The 13,970-nt window shown below is 43.3% G+C and overlaps 3 protein-coding genes across 5 annotated transcripts; 2 read left to right on the top strand and 1 right to left on the bottom strand.

Moving 5' to 3' along the window:
• Positions 1–402: 402 nt before the first annotated feature.
• On the top strand, positions 403–2,867 carry LOC133889339 (protein TRIGALACTOSYLDIACYLGLYCEROL 1, chloroplastic-like). Of its 3 annotated transcripts, none has more exons than XM_062329857.1 (2): positions 403–1,688; positions 2,671–2,867. In XM_062329857.1, the coding sequence occupies exon 1, from the start codon at positions 535–537 to the stop codon at positions 1,561–1,563; it is 1,029 nt and encodes a 342-aa protein (XP_062185841.1). In that variant the 5' UTR covers positions 403–534; the 3' UTR covers positions 1,564–1,688; positions 2,671–2,867. The 3 variants fall into 3 exon arrangements, with proteins under 3 accessions (XP_062185841.1, XP_062185842.1, XP_062185840.1); XM_062329858.1 differs by lacking the exon at positions 2,671–2,867 and adding an exon at positions 2,292–2,586; XM_062329856.1 differs by lacking the exon at positions 2,671–2,867 and adding an exon at positions 2,301–2,586.
• LOC133889551 (acyl-acyl carrier protein thioesterase TE3, chloroplastic-like) lies at positions 2,686–3,840 on the bottom strand. Its single transcript, XM_062330030.1, has 5 exons — positions 3,552–3,840; positions 3,355–3,458; positions 3,147–3,256; positions 2,907–3,002; positions 2,686–2,802 (listed from the first exon to the last, which is right to left on the bottom strand). Exons 1-5 carry the CDS (start codon positions 3,824–3,826, stop codon positions 2,686–2,688), a joined length of 702 nt encoding a protein of 233 aa, XP_062186014.1. The 5' UTR covers positions 3,827–3,840.
• Positions 3,841–10,945: 7,105 nt separating this feature from the next.
• LOC133889553 (peroxisome biogenesis protein 19-1-like) lies at positions 10,946–13,228 on the top strand. The gene is made up of 2 exons (XM_062330031.1): positions 10,946–11,063; positions 12,960–13,228. The coding sequence occupies exons 1-2, from the start codon at positions 10,946–10,948 to the stop codon at positions 13,154–13,156; spliced, it is 315 nt and encodes a 104-aa protein (XP_062186015.1). The 3' UTR covers positions 13,157–13,228.
• Positions 13,229–13,970: the final 742 nt, after the last annotated feature.

Raw genomic sequence — 13,970 nt, forward strand, 5'->3', positions numbered from 1 at the left:
GTGAGGTTAGGTTTCGAGAGAAGACACGGATTGGAGAGAGACGTCGACGAGAGATTACAAGGTGTGCGGGGTCTTAAGCAATCAAATGATCAATGCTCTGATGGAAGCTAGTCCAAATTGAATAAAGCATGGTCAGGACAATTCCAACTAATTTCCAAGTACCTGACATATGGCTAATAAGCAAATGTAATCAGACGCCAAAAGCAACTGATTTGTTTCTTTTCTTTTCTTTGAGAGGAAGTGAAACTGATTTGTTGACGAGAACGGAGCAAGACTGCAGAAGAAAATAGCCCAGCCCATGGGAACCAGCAAAGATCACCCAATGAAGCCGGATACTCGGGTCAATTACGAGGCCACAGAGCCCAACAATACCAGTTCCAAACAAGACGTCCTGTCCGCCTTCATCGCGGCCCAAAGCCCACGACGAGAGAACCCCTCCTCCTCCCCGCAACAGTCCACCACGCCGTTCCCCATCTCTCATCCCCACCCACCAACTCACGGCCACCGCCGACCCGATCTCCGACCACCGCCGTCATGTCGTCCGCCGCTGCCCTCCTCCTCCGTCCGACCTCCGCCACGGCCCACCCACTCCTCCACATGTCCAGCGCAAGCCCCAATCCCAAGTATCGGTTCCTCCGCTTCCGGCCCTCTCGCCGCCGCCTGCCCGTCCCCCGCCTCTCCCTCACGCCCACCACCGCCAGCAACAACTCCCCTCCCTCGCCGCCACATCCGGACGCGTCGCCGGCGCCTCCGGCCCCGCCCACGCCTTCTCTGTTCGCCAAGTGGTCCCCGCCGCGCGCGATCTGGCGGGGGCTCTCGGCGCTGCTCCTCGCGGGGCAGGTCTTCCACCGCGTCCTCACGGGCCGCGTCCACCGCCGCAACCTCCTGGCCCAGCTCCGACGGGTGGGGCCCGGGAGCGCGGGGGTCGCACTCCTCACTGCCGCCTTCGTCGGCATGGCCTTCACCATCCAGTTCGTGCGCGAGTTCACCCGCCTCGGCCTCCACCGCTCCGTCGGCGGCGTCCTCGCCCTCGCGCTCGCGCGCGAACTCTCGCCGGTCGTCACGGCCGTCGTCGCCGCCGGCCGCGTCGGCTCCGCCTTCGCCGCCGAGCTCGGCACCATGCAGGTGTCCGAGCAGACCGACACTCTCCGCGTCCTTGGCGCGCAGCCCGTCGACTACCTCGTGGTCCCCCGTGTCCTCGCCTGCGTCCTTGCGCTCCCCGTCCTGACCTTGATCAGCTTCGCGCTGGGTCTCGCCTCCTCGGCATTCTTGGCCGACTCCGTCTTCGGCGTCAGCGTCAGCGTCATTTTGGAGTCAGCGCGCAGGGCGCTGCGGCCGTGGGACTTAATCAGCTCCTTGCTGAAATCTCAGGTGTTTGGTGCCATTATCGCAGTGGTGAGCTGTGCCTGGGGAGTCACAACCCATGGAGGAGCCAAGGGCGTTGGCGAGTCCACAACATCTGCAGTGGTCGTATCTTTGGTTGGGATCTTCATTGCAGACTTTGCTCTCTCTTGCCTGTTCTTCCAGGGTGCTGGTGATTCACTCAAGTATGCAATGGGTTGAGGCAGGGCACTGCTGAGGAAATTTTTGCTTCCTAGGAGCGTAGTTTAGTCTTGTACATTAACAAGAATGGTGCAGTGGATTCAAAGAGGCGAACATTGCATCATCAGCCACTCTCCAGTCTCCAGGTGAATCAATTAATTTTCGCCTTATATCCTTGAGAAGTCAATTAGTTTGTTCTATGCTAAACTGCCGCTCAATTGTCTCTGTGTGATTGATGTATGACCTTATTCATGATACTATTGGTCGAACCAGTGTAACACATGCTAAGAGAAGTATAAAGAAAATCTTGTTACAATCTGCTTAGGCAGAAGTGCAAATACCGATTGCTATGCTTTCAGAAAACAAGAGTGAAATAATATGGTCTATCAATTGGAACATATTACATCAGGAAAGTACATACACTCATATTAAGAATCTGGCTTTCCTGGTAGTGCAGAGAACATTAATCTTAGCTTTAGACTTCCACGGATGAGATTAACAGCAGTGGCTTGTCAGCAACTCTGGAAAATACATTTTAGTTGCACCCTAGTGTTTGTCGAGACAAACTCAAGTTCCTCTAGCTTCCTACATGAGCTGTCAGGATCAGTAGATGTCTGAGATATTAGATATATCAGTATTCTCAGCAAAATCATTGTAATGGAATAAGAATTTTTCGAACATCCTATCATTGTTAAGATGACATACATGTTAAACACCCCGTCTGAGCACACACATAATCAGTACCCTAGATGTTTCAGGCGCACCTTTCTTCTTTGATTTGCACGGCATAACGAGGTGGCCAGAGCCCGGAGCTCGGCGGCCCTGCGTCTGCGGTGCATGAGGCCGAGGGGAGTGGTGATTGACAAGAGGAAGGGGCACACCGTTTGTTGCATTTTCGTATATTGGTGGTGTAGAAATCATCGTCCGCGAAATTAGGGACTAAAATGTAACTTTGGTGCAAGTTTAGGGACCATGGTCCAGTTCTATCTTATTCATATCTCGTACATTTTCGGTACAAAGTTCAATAAAACAAATTGCAATGTATACACCGTGAAATAATAGTTGATTTGCTGCGAACGCAGTGAAGACTATTGCTTTCTTAGCTCCTTTTTTCCTCTCTTTTTGCAGACTTCTTTCTTAGCTTTAGCCCTCCTTGCAAGCGAACATCTCCCATGCTTTCGCTGACACCTCCGGGAATACTCGAGTTGGACGATAATCTTTGTTGAGGAAAACCACGGTTCCTCTAGCTTCCAATACGGGCTGACAAGTGAGAAATATGCAGAATTGTTAGCTAGATTGTTCCATTTGATAAGAATTTGAGATAATGGCGAATATGTTGGAGCACCCTGCCCATGCATGCGTACCTTACGATCTGGAAGCGTCTCGATCAAATGGTGGATTACCATTCGCACGCCTTTGATCTGCACAGGCCGGACCTTGATGACAAACCTGTCACCACTCTGGCGATGCAACATAAATTTTGTGAGATCTCCTTGCATGAAATTTACCATAAACATGGAGAATTTGAACATACTGGCAAGTTAATAGGTTTGTAGAAACAAACTGCCAAGTTATGCATTCATCCTGGAAAGGAACATATATACCCTCAAAGGCGCGAAGTACTTGAGGTTTAGCTCTGAAAGAGCCATGGCGTTGCCCGTAGAGGCCCAGTATTCCACGCTGATGCCAAGGTATTCAAGAAGCACGTCACGACCTGATACATCTCGAATCGTATATAGAAATAGGAATCATGTGAATGTTCAGGCTTCTATGAGTAAGAATCTCTGAGAGAGCTAGACATATACGGCTGACCAGTGTGGATGTAGCTCACGTAGATCGCGTTGTTGACAACCCCGTACTCGTCAAGATCATCGTCGCGGACCGTCATCTCGACCTGGAAAAACTTGTCCTTGTTCCTGTAATCTCATATCGCAAACACCAGGATTCAGTTGGAGAGCATGGTATTTTTTTTGGAAGGAAATCAAGGGATCGAAGCGATCTGGAAAAACCTGATGGTGGTAAGCTGGTTTGATGCGTTGATTGCCTGATCAGCACCTTGATCAAGCAGGGAGCTGGGTTTGCAGGTGGTGATCTCAGCATCCTGAAGCAGACAGGATTCCGGGGCAGCGACGACGCGCGCCGTGACCCTGCCGAGACGTGCCCAGCCGGCGAGCACCACGCGGTGGCCACGGCCGGAGCTCAATAAGCTTCCTCCACCGGCAGAGCGTAGACGTGGGGAGAGGCGGGTGGCACGAGGAGCGAGGCTGCCCATGTGCTGCTGCATTGCGAGGGAATATTTGTGGCGCGTTCTTGTCTGATCTCTGGATCTCTAGGTGGCTGGTGTTGGATATCGTTCTTATCATTGATGGCAATGCATGACAATTAAATAGGTGATCGCAAAATCAAAACGTGGGCAACAAAATTCTAATCGTGTGCGTGAGCCATTAGGCTTGACATGGTCCCAGAAAGGCAGCAGTTTTAATATACGTACTGGCTACGGCTTGAGTTGAACACTGTTCAATTACCTGGAGCCGACCACTAGATTGTACTCATGGAGTCGGTTTTCGACTGGTCACCTTGAGAAGGTGTGAATCGCGGGCAAGTTGGAGCACGTGCACGTTTACTCATGGAGTACTATTCCATCGGTTAAAAATAGTAGACATTTTTTTCTCAGTTTTAAAGTTAGATTTTGACTAATTTTTTTTATAAAATATATCATTTATAGTCACAAAACCTATATAATATGAAATCATTTTGAATTGTGAACCTAGTTGTATATTTTTTATACACTATAGATTCTTATAATTTGATTCAATGTTAGTTAAAATACACACAATTTGACTTTTCGAAATAAAATACGCTTACTCTTTCTAAATGGAGGGAGTAATGGATAAAGCGGCTAGATTATGTAATTCCTTGTATTTTAAGGGTTGCTAATTATCTTATATTAATGACCATATGTCCATAACTAATGGCTCTAGGCCATTGCACATTCAATACCACAAAAATAGTAAAAGCAGACGGGGTGTCATAGATGATTTCAAAAGTTATGTCAGTAATATGACTAGTTGTCTTGGTGTGCTAAAAATCACATTCGGTTTTTGATAGAAACCGTTTGTAATAAAACATATCGAAAACCGTCTGTGATAAGATAAAGACAAACATTAAGAAAAATTATCAAAGATGTGTCATAAGACACAAACGGATATTAAGAAAAATCATTTCTAATGTGTAAGACACAAACGGATATTAAGAAAAATCATTTCTAATGTGTAAGACATAGACATACAATAACAAAAATAATTTACGATGTATCATAAGACACAGACGGATATTAGGAAAAATCTTCTGCGAGACACATACAGACATTAAGAAAAACCGTTTATGATATATCATAAGACATATATAGACATTAAGAAAAACCTCTTGTATCTGTAGGGTAAATATTTTATGAATTTTCAAATAACGTTAATTGAAGAAAAATTTTATATGAAAATTATAGCTCTTTACGAGATCTATAACATTACATTATATAACCTTTTCATTTGAAGTAATTTAGATACTCAAATAATTCTCTAAAGTTTCGGACAATAAAGGTTAAAAGGATAAAATATCCTATTGCTTTCATCAATGATGTATAGGTGAGTTGGTAAGGAAGCTACACGTGAGACCGGAGGTCACAAGTTCGATGCCCACAAACCACACGCGTGCAAAATCCTACATCCAAAATCCTATTTTCCTGATAATAGTATCACATACGGGCATTAAAAAAATTGTCTGTGATATGTAAGACATAGACAGAAATTAACAAAAGCCGTATGTGATATGTCACAAGATACAGATGGATATTAACAAAAACTGTTTGTGATGTGTCATAAGATTTCATATCTCAAGCATTTTTGCATAGACGAAACTCAAACCCGTATGTGATAGGGTTTAACATCCGTCTGTAATAATCCGTTTTGAGACAATGATTGATCTTGTCCGTGTACACATGCATGCATGTGTTAATTGTTGTGTGTACATACGGCTGCTGATACAAACATCCTAGGGCCCATCTGTTAGGTACATGAGTGTGTGTGTGTGGGGGGGGGGGGGGGGGGGGGGGGGGGGGGGAGCGCATCATCAAGCAAGATTTGTATTTTCTAGAAGGTGGAATAGCCATTTTGGTGTCTCATCATTCCTCTGAGGCTCAATTTCGTCCCTCGACTTACAAACTGACTACTCTAGGCCTCCAACTTTTCCTTTGGACTCAAACTAGTCATTGATTTGATGTGGAACGCCATATGGCGTGCCTAGTCAGCGATGAGTCACTAGGTTTTTGTGGTAACCATGTGCACACATGCTAAATATCTGTTGTACCCCTCCTTTGTCCCGCAAAGAACCCATCTATTTCAACCTACCTGACTGGCCTACCCCTTTCGCCTTCATGGCGCTTTGATGCGACACGTTTTGAGCGCATGACAAGCGAGAGGAATGACGTAGGGGAGGGGAAGAAGGGTGCAAGCTCACTAGGCCTCCAGTGCAAGATCTGGCGCACATCTTGTGGGTTCCAATGATATGGAAGTGGAGGTGAGGTATTTGGCAAATTTTGGTTAGGGTTTGGGAATCAATTTCAACAAGAATGAGGTCCAACGCCATGGGAGATGCTTGACGGGATGAACGAATGGGTTAGGCTGCAACTGATTTCTTTACTAATGGAGAAAAAAAGGGTAAAAGAGACAATTGGTACGTGATGACCTAGTAAAGGACACACACGCCATGGCACTCCACATCAAATTAGGGACTATTTTGTGCCCAAAAGTAAAGTTAGATGACTGGAGCGGCCGATTTGAAAGTTGAGGGACGAAATTAAGCATTGGAGGAAAGATTAGAGACCGAAATGGCTTCCTACTATAAATATGACCTCTGGAAGTAATAGCACTTTCAAAATTTAATTTAATTCTTGAAATATAATGAACAAGAACGGAAGCAAATAATCAATAACGATTGTATTTCGACTAGCTCCGACTAAATTCGACTAGCCTTGAGTAGGATTCGACAAGTCTCAACACGCCTCGACTAGAGCATGTCCTTGACAAGATATTCGACTAGGTACCTGTTGGAACCGCTAACCCCAACCAAAGAAGATCTTCGTTCTAGGGAAAAACCGAAGGCTCCAGGGTGTGACACGTGTTATGAGTAAATAATCTTGATTTTTTCTTTCACTTCAGGTACAATATGGTCCTATTTATAGTCCGTACCCAACTACCTAACGCTAGGATTTACAGTTCAGCCCTCTCAACTACCACATTTCCGGTATATTCGAGGGCATTATGGTACAATCAAGTATATTTGCATAATTACAACTGTGCCCTGGACGGTTAAGTGGGTCTCAACGTCTATTTGTGGTCTTTGGCCAGTCCCATGGCTACGCTGAGGGTCCCTCTCCAAGTTCCAACCGAAGGTTCGCTACGACCTTCACTCCTGCCCTCCGGCGCCGTGGGTCGACCTTTGGCCTCCGGCCTAAGACACGCCAGTACCTTCGCCCGATCCGGTGAGCGGAATCGCCGGTCAACATTCAACTTCCGACCGAAGGCCTGCCGCAGCCTTCGCCTACGCGGGCGGCAGGGGTCGCAGACGTACCTTCGGGCTTCAACCGAAGATCCACCGTGGCCTTCGCCTGCACGGATGGGGGAGGTTGTAGAGACCGAAGGTCCGCCATGGCCTTCACTTGCATTACCTGAAACACCAATGCAACACCTATCAGTATTTAGCCACCGGTAGACTTTGACTTACCATACGAAGGGGGGCGAGAGATCATCCCCAACAGTACCCAACCAGTAGATGTACTCAACTAGGTACTCGAGTTGGATTTACATACGTACCCGATGATGACGTGAGATGCAGACGCCCCTATAGTGTTAATGCTCAATACAGTAGATGATGATGAAGATGAAGTAGTCGATACAGAGGCCACCGTGATGTCGATCCATTAGGCGATGACGAAGGCGAAGTAGTCGAAGTAGATCGCGATGATGTAGAGGAAGCAGACCGCGATCAGTCACGACGAGTGCTTCCAAAAACCTTATTCGCCCTCTCTTGGTGCAAGATCCCAAGGGCGATAGGTTCTAGAGACCTGCTCTCCCGTTCGTCGATGCACACTGGCATAACAGGATGGAGTAGACTATGTGCGATGGCGCAACAGAGAGAAATTAGCAAAACCCTAATTTCGTGTGGTGTCTCACATCTCTCCTTTGTGCAGTGGCTAGCAGTATATATAGAGAGAGAGTCGCGCGATTAAGACGCACTACGATCAGAGACGGTTACGCCGTCACGATCAGAGTCCTGACAAACACGGTTTCTATATATTTATCTGTTTGCCCACACAACAAAAAAAACCACAAAAATAAGACTGGACCTACGCAAAAAACTGAACCCAATTTCGACGAACCATTCACACCTGCACACCACGCCCTTCACCTATTTGACAATCGATGTTTTTTTTTAGAAGTTAGAGGGAAGCCGTTAAGATGCTTAGTAGTATATCGTGGAACCAGTCTGCTAGTCACCCATTTGGCGGATCCATGTTTTTTTTAGCAGTATTCTGTTAAACTATAGAACCAATTTGCTATTACTTATATATATGGGAAAGCTTACTTGATTTAGCATTTAAAGCACTAGATATTCAGTTCTTTTGACATATGATTGAATGCTCGAATTATTAATACTAGAAGAGAAGTAGTCCATGAGGCAAGATATGGACCTTCCAGACGGATGCTGTTCGCTTAGCACAGCTTTAGAATAATGATTCTGCCTACTACTCTGCTACTCTCTTCATTTAGAAATAAGTAGTCTTATTTCTTTTAAACTTGGTTTTTAAGTTAGATTTTAACTAATTTTTTTTCATAAAATATATCATTTATAGCTATAAAATCTATATAGTGTAAAATTATTTTAAATTATGAATATAGTTGTATAATTTTTATACACTAGACATTCTTATAATTTGATTTAATGTTAGTTAAACTATAATTTTTTATTTTTTAAAATAAAATACGCCTACTTTTTGTGCATATAGGAATAGTACTTTTGTTCCTTCTTCTCAGTACAAGTAGTTCAAGTTGCTCTTATGAGCACATATCAATACTTTTGAAACACTTAATTCATTGTAATCATCATTTTTGTTTCTATATTGGCCCTCATGTTGCGGGCCAGGTTCAAAAATGCATTTGGAGGTGGAAAACCGGGCGCCGATGGTTACTAAAAATTTGTGGTTATCGTGATAACTGTGCAAAATTTAGCGAGAATTCAGACAAATTCATTTGATCAAATTTGCAAATTCAGCGAGAATTCAGAGCGAATCGAATAACCGGTAACCGCCTGCATTTCACGATTTACCGAGCGAATTGTACAATTTATTGATCGGTTTTAATGATAATAGAGCACACATTAATTCGACCGAATTGGATGATTTATCGACCGAATTACAGCGGTAACCGACCGCATAATTTGAGTTTCGACGAAATGCAAGTAAAATAAAAAAGAAACAAAAAAAATCACAAAAAACAGAAAAAATAGGGAAAAAATATGGCATGAGATTTGCTATGTTTTTTTAATCAGAAAATTTTTGGCATGACTTTTGCTATATTTTGAACATTTTCGAGGAAACAAATAGGTACTAATGGCAATACAAGCATGGCCATATAATTGTTTTATCGAATATATGCATATATTACATAAGTAGCACCTCAAATTCATAAATATATGTAATTATCTATACAAAAGGTAGAAAGACAATCACATGCCATCCATCAATACTTACCAAAATAATTATCGATGCTTAAAATGTAGTTTGCATAGTATCCACGTCACGTGCAACCTACGATATGGAAAAAATTAGTATAATACCATGGTATTGAAATAAAGTAGTTGCAAAAAGTAAATTATCATCACCTTCAGTACCACCAGATTTTAACGGGGAGGGGGCTATTAAATTCGGCTGTATTGTACTCCTCGGTGGACATAAGTATTATCCGTTATATAGATAGCAACTCTGTCTTAAAATCTGCCCAACTTAGTTCTATCCATGCAGAAGTGGTTGAGCATTATCCTTACAATATGGCATAAAACTCAGGATCTTACCATTCATAGACCCACTAAATAGGAGGTTCTGACTGAGCATCAGGGATAGGATAGTTGTACGAATACGATCCAAAACTATGCTCATACTATAGTTGCTGGAATAGCTCGCACTATCTTGTGGTCCATCATGGCCACCCTGTATGACATGCCGTCTTGTGGTGTGCGCCCTGCCAAATGTTCTTTCAATCTTGTCGCATCACCGCCTTTCTTTTTCCTTCTGATAGTAATTGCAACTAAACCTCAGGGCCAAATTATCCGCATACTACCACACCACATCTCTATCCGTCATCGATTACTATAACACAATATATACCATCCTATTAGTACTCCACAAATTTCAACAACTAGGCGCTAACCAACGCTTACGGACACTGACCAACCCTAACAACCTAAAACCGACCATAACTAATACTACCTAGTGAAATTAATTATATCCATGCATGTTAAATTGATAAACATGTGCTGTCATATTGCTATTCAAGCATAAATATCTCAACAAACAATTAACTTCACCAATATTAATTACCCTTGCCAGCACAAAGTCATAACTGAGCGAATTTAACGACAAATCGCTAGGATTTAGGTGGTTACCGATCGAATCGCGTCGAAATGTGCTCGGAGTCGGGCGCTCCACTCTGCTCGGTGTATGTGGTCGGTAATTGCTCCAATGCAGTCGGTAACCGACGCTTCTTGCTAGATTTTTTGGCTGTCTCTGCCGGATTTCTGCACTAATGTAGCGGATCTGGCCGATCGGGCAACAGAGCTGCGGTTTTTGCGGTGGGACGACACGAGGGGAAAGTGAGCTGCGACACCACCGACGAGAAGAGCACATGTGCCCTTATCCACTCGGCTGGGCCAAAACGAGCCGTTTGCGCTGTGCATTCAGCCCGTTTCGGCCTTTTCGTTTTTTCGGCTTTTTTGCAATGTTTCGATGCTTCAACACATATTTGTGGATGCAAATATCATTATTTTTGAAAATGTTTTCATAGATAGTCTTAGAATTACCTCTAGTTTTTTATGGTTTTTTTTTGAATTTTTTGATTTTTTTTAAAAACCGATTTGAATTTTTTGAATTTAAAATCGATTACCTACCGTATTATGAATTTGATTCGTAGCGATATGGCAGGTAATCGTGATTATCGACCTATAACCGTCACATTTTCAAACCGTGGTTGTGGGTCCCTATTATTATGTTCTTTTTGGCATTATCAAGTACAAGAGTTCTGTGAATAAATAGGCCCAGTTAGCTCATGATACTTTCCCCAAAAGTTCGTAGGGCATGGTCGAGATACTGACATCGCAAGTTTTTTCCAAAGATTTTATTCATGAGGCCTTAATGGAATTTATTGGACGATATCCAAAGTGGTTGAGAGGGAACAGAGACAAATTAAGCAAGGGCAATTGTGTTCTTACCCCTACTTTGTAGCGCAACTGTGAATTTGTCCTCCATTTTTCAACTTTGTGGTTTTACCCCTCTTTTTTCACAACAAAATTGCCGTTTGCCCCTAGTTTAAGGTTCTGTTAGGTCAAGCCAGATTAAATGAATTTTAAAAAATAAGAAAATAAAAGAAAAATGGAAGAAAGACCAAACTGCCCTCCCTTACCCATTCACCACCCGTTCACCTTGACTCTCTCTGTCTCTCTCCCCCTCTCTCTCTTGGCAGCGGTGGCGCGCAAGCGAGGGGTGGCGCGGTCCAAGGTGGAGGGGATGCAGCGAGGGGCAGCGCGGGCCAAGGCGGCGCAGACGGGTGACGCGGCCTGAGACAAGCAGGAGGGGGTGCAGGCGAGGGGGACGCAACCTAGGGCTAGTAGGACGGCGGCAACAGGCGCTTGCGAGCAGCCGAGCGACGGTGTGACACGGGCATGGTAGCGTGGGCTGGGTGCAGCGGGCGCGGCCTGGGCACAATGCGGTGGTAGCTAAGCTGGGCGCAGCACATCAAGGCAGTGCGCATCCTGGACCCTACGTCCAGGAAGCTGACTGGATTCGCAGCTCCACCACCGGCCTGCTCCACCATCGTAGACTTGGATTGCTGCACCCCGACTGGCTCAAGGTCCTTGCTCTATCCCTTTTTTAGCCCTTCCATGGAACAACCCTCTAATCCCCCCTCAATTAGATGCCAGTTTTTGTTTAAAAAATGAGTTGTTGGTGGTGCTTGAACATAAATGATCGATATGTGGTTTGGATGCTGGATCTACTAGCTACGATTTTTTTCCAATGACATATGTCAATGTGCTGCTCATGTATGTTGAATTTTGGTCATGTACCGATGTATCCCTCTTCTGAATACGGTTGATGGATGTGGTTGTTGCAAAATTGTATGTCCTAATTGTATCTTGGATTGCAATGCAATTAATAGATGGAAAAAAATAGACAGCGATAAAGATCCTAATTTTGCATGTGTCCTTGATCTCAGAAAACCTTCTAAAGCTTAGCCTGAACAAGTTAAGAGATGCACATGTTCAGAAAAGTACAGAGTTCGGAGAAATTCAGAGATGCACATGTTCAGAAAAGTACAGAGTTCGGAGAAATTCAGAGATGCACATGTTCAGAGATGCAAGTAGTATGTGATCGTCAGGTGTTGATGTGTAGACCTTGAGCTAGCATTGACCATTCATTTTGTATGTTACCAATATCTCATTTCAGGCTTTTATATTTTTTGTTGAAATTAAAACATTAAGATTCGATTCAATTTTGATTTACCAAATGGATCACTTGTATAAATGTTGTGTATAGCTGAAGACAAAACTATGCATGGACCAGCCCCTTCTTTATCTATAAAATCCTAGCTGTGTGCTTGTTAAAAAAGTTTTAGTCCAAATTTTATGAAGACAAAAGCATTCACCTCCTAGCTATGTGCTTGTTAAAAAAGTTCAATGTTACAACCTCAATGTTATGGACTGTGCATTTTCTCAGGTGCAGAGAGCATTGAACCGTGATTTATGAGTTGTAAATTATTGTCGAAATCTATCAAAATCTAGTCAAAATTTGATCAAATTTTAAATATATGCAAAATTGGTTAAACTTTGCTATCAAAATCATTCAAAATCTGTCAAATGCTTGATGTCAAAATAGGGGCAAAATCACAATGTACTAAGAAAAGTAGGGGCAATGGTGCAAGGGCGTACATGTCTTTTTATAGCTCAATTCACACCATTAACTGCCCTTAACGGAACGGGGGCAAATGAAATCTTCAGTTTGAAAAAACAGGAGCAAAATCACAAAGTCGAAAAAAGAAGGGCAAAATCACAATTGCACTTTAAAACAGGGGCAAGAACACAATTGCCCCATTAAGCAAAGAACAAATATGAGCATTACGAGAAGCAGCTTGGCCTAATGGTTAACCTTACTGTGGTTTATGAAAACGAGCCTCAGGAATTCTCCAAGATTATTAACATCATGCAAAACATACAAGAATGTGGTATGCCTCCCAGTGACATTATTGCGGATATCTTTCCTGGTCTCGATCTGAGTACCATGGGACAATGGTAAGTCATGTGTCTCTTTTCTGTTAGGTCTTCATCCGTGGCTGTCATTTCTAACCTAAGAAATCAACTTGGATTTTTATATAAGTATTCAAGAACTTCGATACAGTTATGATGAGTCTTGGAAAAAAAGATCGATCTCTGTTATCTGATACAGTAGCAAGATAATTCTTAGCTAGTACAGGAAAAAAAACTGAGACATGTTGACACGAACATCTCACTAATAACTAGTGAATTTTAGTTAGCAGCTCACAATATATGCTACTCGTATTGGAAGATACTTTTAAATATTTCCTGTTGTAATATCTGGGAGGTGGTTCATGCCCATTTAGTTTTTCAAACTACATGATTTTTTAGTCTCATTTTGATGTGCTTCTGGGACTTGAGGCTGAGGGTAGCCTTGCTTCCATGGCAATTCAAAGTTCATCAGAAACTCTGGAGTCATGTCAGCAAGTATATGTAGACCAAAGTAGATATCAATGGTGATGGACTGATGGTACTACATCCATGGTAACTTAAAGACTCTAATAGCTGAGCACAGAGTTTACTAGTCTAGTTAGAATTTTAAATTGTTACTTGTTTTTGGAAAGACTCGCATAGTCTTGAGTTGTAGATATCTGCACTGTTGATTATACCAGAATAGTCAGGGAAAAATTATGCGATAAATTCCTAGGCTTAGTGAAAGTGAAGGGCTGCTTATTATAATTGACATCTTGAAATAGATAGGCATGCTAACCATGGAAAAGACTTCAAATATGACGTGACATATGTAACTGGTGAAGCTTCCATACTCCGAATGCAACGCTTACTATGCGTGCTTT

This window comes from Phragmites australis, chromosome 13 (genome assembly GCF_958298935.1).
Source record: "Phragmites australis chromosome 13, lpPhrAust1.1, whole genome shotgun sequence".
Lineage (NCBI taxonomy): Eukaryota > Viridiplantae > Streptophyta > Magnoliopsida > Poales > Poaceae > Phragmites > Phragmites australis.